Source organism: Bombina bombina, chromosome 4 (genome assembly GCF_027579735.1).
Source record: "Bombina bombina isolate aBomBom1 chromosome 4, aBomBom1.pri, whole genome shotgun sequence".
NCBI classification, from domain to species: domain Eukaryota; kingdom Metazoa; phylum Chordata; class Amphibia; order Anura; family Bombinatoridae; genus Bombina; species Bombina bombina.
In genome coordinates, this window is record NC_069502.1 from 262,459,466 (window position 1) to 262,466,254 (window position 6,789).

General features: G+C 40.0%; 1 protein-coding gene across 1 annotated transcript in view; it reads left to right on the forward strand.

Annotated features, from left to right (window-relative positions):
• The window catches only part of MYO7B (myosin VIIB), a 355,055-nt gene that overhangs the window by 158,964 nt on the left and 189,302 nt on the right, over positions 1 to 6,789 (forward strand). Inside the window, 1 exon segment of the mRNA XM_053711560.1 lies at positions 4,932 to 5,099. Within this exon segment, the coding sequence (XP_053567535.1) occupies positions 4,932 to 5,099 (168 nt within the window).

Genomic DNA, 6,789 nt, shown 5'->3' on the forward strand with positions numbered 1-6,789 from the left:
GGGCTTTATGGTTAAAGTCTTGGTCTGCGGATGTATCATCTAAATCTAAGCTTTTATCCATTCCTTACAAGGGGAAGACCTTGTTTGGACCTGGTTTGGCAGAGATTATTTCTGATATTACTGGAGGGAAGGGTCATTCTCTTCCTCAAGATAGGAGAAATAAACAGAAGGGTTGTCAGAGTAATTTTCGTTCCTTTCGTAACTTCTCTGGTAAGTCTTCCTCTTCCTCCTCCAGGCAGGATTAGTCCAAGCCCTCTTGGAAGTCCAATCAGTCCTGGAGCAAGGGGAAGCAAGCTAAGAAGCCTGCCGCTGACTCAAAGTCAGCATGAAGGGTCTGCTCCCGATCCGTGAATGGATCGCGTGGGGGGCAGGCTGTCTTTGTTCGCTCAAGCCTGGGTAAGGGATGTTCCAGATAGCTGGGTGGTAGATATTGTGCCAGGGATACAAGCTGGAGTTCAAAACTTTTCCTCCCAGGGGCAGGTTTCATCTGTCAAGGTTATCTGTAAATCAGATAAAAAAAAGAGGCATTCTTAAGTTATGTTCTGGATCTTCCTACATGGGAGTGATCATTCTGTTCCAGTTCAGGAGCAGGGACTAGGGTTTTATTCCAATCTGTTTATCGTTCCCAAAAAGGAGGGAACTTTCAGACCCATCTTAGATCTCAAGTTGGTAAACAAATTTCTCAAAGTTCCATCTTTCAAGATGGAAACTATTCGGTCAATTCTTCCTCTGGTTCAAGAGGGTCAGTTCATGACTACAGTAGATCTGAAGTATGCATATCTACACATTCCTATTCACAAGGATCATCACAAGTTTCTGATATTTGCTTTCTTAGACAAGCATTTTCAGTTTGTGGCTCTTCCTTTTGGTATTGCAACAGCTCCCAGGGTATTCTCAAATGTTCTGGGTGCATTGTTGGCAGTTCTCAGATTGCAGCGGGTTGCGGTAGCTCCTTATCTGGACGATATTCTTGTTCAGGCGCTATCTTTTCAACTAGCAAACTCCCACACAGAGTTGTTGTTGTTGTTTTTTCTGCGCTCCCACGGAAGGTGAATTTAGGAAAAAGTTCCTTGATTCCAGCTACAAGAGTGGTATTCTTGGGAACTATTATAGATTCTTTGGAAATTATTTTTTTTTTTTGACAGAAACAAGGAAGTCAAAAATGTTCAATTCTTGTCTTGCTATTTAGTCCTCCCCTCGGACGTCAGTGGCCCAATGTATGGAGGTTATTGGTCTAATGGTTTCAGTCATGGACATCATTCTGTTTGCTCGGTTTCATCTCAGGCCTCTGCATTTATGCATGCTGAGACAGTGGAACGGAGAATATACGGATCTGTCTCCAAAGATTGTTCTAGATAAGGCTGCAAGAGATTCTCTTCTGTGGTGGTTGTCTCAGGATCTTCTCTCCCAGGGAACCTGTTTTCGCAGGCCTTCCTGGGTGATTGTGACCACGGATGCCAGTCTGCTGGGTTGGGGAGCTGCCTGGGGTTCGTTGAAGGCTCAGGGTCTGTGGACTCGGGTGGAATCGGTTTTTCCTATAAATGTCTTAGAGCTGAGGGCAATCTTCAATGTTCTTCTGGCCTGGCCTCAGTTGGCTTCAACCCAGTTTATCAGATTTCAGTCGGACAATATAACATTCATGGCTTACATCAATCATCATGGAGGAACTCTGAGTTCTTTGGCGATGAACGAGGAGGCTCACAATTGCTGTCTGTCTGCGATCCACATTCCAGGGGTGGACAATTGGGAAGCGGATTTTCACCTGAGTCTTTTCATCCAGGGGAGTGGGAACTTCATCCAGAGGTGTTTTCCAGTTTGATTCTCAGGTGGGGTCAACCGGAGTTGGATCTTATGGCAACTCGTCACAATGCCAAGCTTCCAAAGTACGGATCGAAGTCAAGGGATCCTCAAGCTGTACTAATAGACGCTCTAGCAGTTCCTTGGAAGTTCAGCCTGGCATACGTGTTTCCTCCATTTGCCCTTCTTCCTCGGGTTATTGCTCGAATCAGACAAGAGAGGACGTCTGTGATTCTCATTGCACCGGCTTGGCCTCGCAGGATCTGGTATGCAGATCTGTCATCGTTTCCACCGTGGAGTCTTCCGTTGAGGAAGGACCTTCTACTTCAGGGGCCCTTCCTTCATCCAATTTTCGTTTCTCTGAAGCTGACTGCTTGGAGATTGAACGCTTGATTCTATCTAAGCGTGGTTTTTCTGAGTCTGTTATTGAGACTATGATTCAGGCGCGTAAGCCTGTGACTAGAAAGATTTATTACAAGATATAGCGTAAATATCTGTATTGGTGTGAATCTAAGGGCTACTCTTGGAGTAGAGTTAGGATTCCTAGGATTTTGTCTTTTCTCCAGGAGGATCTGGAGAAAGGTTTGTCTGCTAGTACCCTGAAGGGTCAAATTTCTGCTCTATTTATTTTGTTACATAAACCTCTGGCGGATGTGCCAGACGTTCAGTCTTTTTGTCAGACTTTGGTTAGAATCCGGCCTATTTTTAATTTTGTGACTCCTCCTTGGAGTCTTAATTTAGTTCTGAGAGTTCTTCAACAGGCTCCGTTTGAGCCTATGCATTCTTTGGATAGTAAGTTGTTAACCTGGAAGGTTTTGTTTTTGGTTGCCATCTCTTCAGCTCGAAGAGTCTCTGAGCTTTCTGCGCTGCAGTGTGAGTCTCCTTTCCGTATTTTTCATTCTGATAAGGTAGTACTTTGTACTGCTCTAGGTTTTCTTCCCAAGGTTGTTTCTGATAAGAATATTAATAAAATTGTTGTTCCTTCTTTGTGTCTTATTCCTTCTTCTCATAAGGAACGTTTGTTACATAACTTGGATGTAGTTCGTGCATTGAAATATTATTTGCAGGCGACTAAGGATTTTCGCCAGTCTTCTTTCTTATTGGTTGTTTTTTCTGGGAAACGTAAAGGCCAGAAAGCTATGGCTACTTCTCTTTCTTGTTGGTTGAGGAGTGTTATTCGCTTGGCATATGAGACTGCTGGTCAGCAGCCTCCTGAGAAAATCACGGCTCATTCCGCGAGGGCGGTTTCTTCTACTTGGGCTTTCAAAAATGGTGCTTCTGTAGATCAGATTTGCAAGGCTGCCACTTGGTCATCTTTACATACTCTTTCTAAATTTTACAAATTTGATACTTTTGCTTCAGCTGAGGCTGTTTTTGGGAGAAAGGTACTTCAAGCAGTGGTGCCTTCTGTTTAGGCTAACTGTCTTGTCCCTCCTTATCATCCGTGTCCTCTAGCTTGGGTATTGATTCCCAATAGTAATTATGATGATCCGTGGACTCACTGTGTCATTAGAAAGAAAATGAAATTTATGCTTACCTGATATAAATTTCTTTCTTTCTTGACATGGTGAGTCCACGGCCCGCCCTGTATTTTCAGACAGTTTATTTTTTCATAAACCTCAGGCACCTTTGCACCTTATATTACTTCCTTTCTCCTTTCCCTTTGGTCAAATGACTGGGGGTTGTGGGTAGGGGGAGTGGTATTTAACAGCTTTTGCTGTGGTGCTCTTTGCCTCCTCCTGCAGGCCAGGAGTGATATTCCCAATAGTAATTATGATGATCTGTGGACTCACCGTGTCAAGTAAGAAACAAATTTATCAGGTAAGGATAAATTTCATTGTTTCGCTGTAAGAGCAATAAAATTGTGGAACTCATTACCAAAAGAGGTAGTACATGCCAATACCCTAGATACATTTAAACATTGTTTGGATACATTTCTGTCTAGAAACAAAATTCTATAATTGGATATAATTGCTAGTATTAAATGGGTCACCTTTTAGTGGAGCTTTTTGTAAGTATTTTAGATTTGTATATGTAGAGCTTGATGGACTTCGGTCTTTTTTCAACCTCATCTACTATGTTACTATGTTACAGAGGCTGATGAGTAATAAATGTTTATTCCCAATTTAAACTTCAATAGCCTCTGTTTTTTTAATTATTATTATTAATACATTTCAATTTTTTTTTACTATTTAATTACAACCAATTTAGAAAATGCAGTAAACAGAAGGATGCTGCAAATTTTAAATGTTACTGTAAATCAGTCTAAATACTTTTTAGTTTTTGGAGTATATTTAAATAACAAAATGGGGTGGGAGTGGGCTGCTTGTCCTTAAAAATGCAGGGCCTATCTTTAGTCCCAGCCTGCCACTGATGACATAAAGCAAATAGGGTTGCCAGGTGTCCAGTATTCAACCGGACAGTCCAGTATTTTAGCAGGCTGTCCAGTAAAACTTTCACAAAAATATTAGACACTTAAACATACATTTTTTTAAGTGTATGAATATTATCTAAAATGTATAAGCCCTCATATGCCTAATATGGAGCAGAAAGAAGTGAGGGGCAGTCAAGAGGGCAAAGTGATTAATTTGTATATTACTGACAGCCAAGTGGTAAAATGACTGCTTAGTTGTGAAAAATATGCATTGTGGATTCAAAAGTGGGGGCTGAGGTAATGCTTTTGGGGGGTATAACTCCCATCTACTATTGTGCCCACCCATAGACAGAACCCTAAAAGCAAGTAAAAAGGAATCTAGAGATTGCAAGTGATTCAATTGTGGCGATCAAATACAAATTATATATTTACTCTTTTGCTGTTGTTTAATTATTAAACTTATCTCCTTATCAAACTAATCAGCTGTTTTCAAAACAGTAAACAAACAACGTCTCAGTAAAATGCTATTTTGGGGATCTGATTTGATTCAAATGTTAAACTTATTTTAGTCCAGATACATATTTTAATAGAATTATGGGGTTTTTTTCTTTGCTGACATTTCATTAATATATTCTCTGGCAGACATAAAGCAAAGCTTAAATATGTTTGAGATGTCTTACATATTTAGGTAAGTAGCTCAGGAAATTAAAACAATTCTGGCTATGATGGTTTGTATAACCACCAGTTTTTTTCTCTGTAGGCTTCATTGGCAGTGTGGAAGATTATTCTTCGTTTTACAGGAGAGCTTGCTGAACCAACGCTATATGCTCGAAGTTCCAGCAGCCAAAGTAGCTCTGTAATAACACAAATATATGACACCCTAACCAGAAAAAACAAGAAACAGCAAGATATAAAGGACAGCCTGCAGGTGGTAAGTTGATAACCATAAATACTCCTTGGTAGATAATGAAACACATACCATTTTAATTTTATTAAAGAGACATTTTGCTGTCAAAATAAAATGCTCTCATTTGTTTGGTTCATTAGTGTTCATTGCAAACTATGACACTGTCAACAAGTTGATTTCCTGTAAAGTGAATAATCACATGGCACCTCGTGTCTCTTGAGTAGCTCATTCTAGCTCAAAGTTATGGGGAAAAACAGAGCAGATTCTCTAGTTGAGAGTAAAGACCAGCAATCAGGGGAAGGCATGATTGCTGCAAATTAAAGGGACATGGAACCCAATTTTTTTTCTTTCATGATTTAGAAAGAGCATGTCATTTTAAACAACTTTCTAATTTACTTCTATTATCTAATTTGCTTCATTCTCTTGATATCACTTGCTGAAAAGCATATCTAGATATGCTCAGTAGCTGCTGATTGGTTGCTGCACATAAAGGCCTTGTGTGATTGGCTCACACATGTACATTGCTATTTCTTCAACAGAGGATATCTAAAGAATTGAGCAAAATGGATAATAGAAGTAAATTGGAAAGTTGTTTAAAATTGCATGCCCTATCTGAATCATGAATCTTTAATTTTGACTAGACTGTCCCTTTAATAAGTTCTGTGTACTTGTGAGCCACATGATGGGCATGTGTCATTGTCACTGGCCTTGAAGACATGCAACATTTGAATTTGTTGTTGGGAAGTTAGCACAGAACAAACTAAAGTAAATCTGGCAGGTGGCATTATAATTTGAAATTAATAATAGGAATATTAACTAGAAATATTAAGTGCAAGACAACTAAATATTGATTGAAACATGTATAGCTAATGTAAAGTTTGATAGGAACTTACCTAACAGCTACCTGTTTAGGATTTCTCCTTCCATAAACTTTCTGTACCGTGCCAACTGCTAAAGTATGTAAGAGTCTTTTTAGGAGTCAGGAAAGCCAGACCACACTTTTATGATCCTCGGCTAATTATTGCAAACCATTTGGATGTGGAATGAATGATAATGTTTGGGTAAATCTCTCATGTTTTACTGCCACGTGTGCCCCCTCCCTGCACTTTAAGTATTCCAGCAACTTTAAAGATGTTCAACTTGACTGGGTGCCACTCTTCAGGTGCACTTGGGAGACACGCAACATATGAACCCAGTAAAGAGTGCATTAAGAATTTTTAGCATTCTGGGGATGGTTTAGGTCTTTACAGTAAGGGGTTCCTATTTCATTATGTTGAGCCAGAATATTTGTGTGATCTCCCTGTCTGTAAGGGCTTCTAGTCCACATCTAACCAAGAAAACCCTCAACACTTTCCTGCTCCCTCTCTATGGAGCAACTAGTCCCTATTGCTGGTACTTCCATTTCTGCCTCCTCCAGCAATCAGAAGATTGTTAGAAGATGAGACACCTACACATTCATGATTAGAAAACTGGTCAGCCTCATCTACAAATGAAGAGCTCTTTATACTTGTCCCTTATGATCTATTGTTTGATCTTCCAGGTGTGGATTGATGTTGGCTTCATGTTGTTTCCTGCTAAGTTTGTAGCTTCAAGGGTGCCACATATCAGTTGCTACTTGTGATGTGATTGTACAAACACACTGGAACAAATCATAGGCATGTAAAGCCATATTCAAATGACAAATGGCCTGGCCAATCACTCCTAATTGACC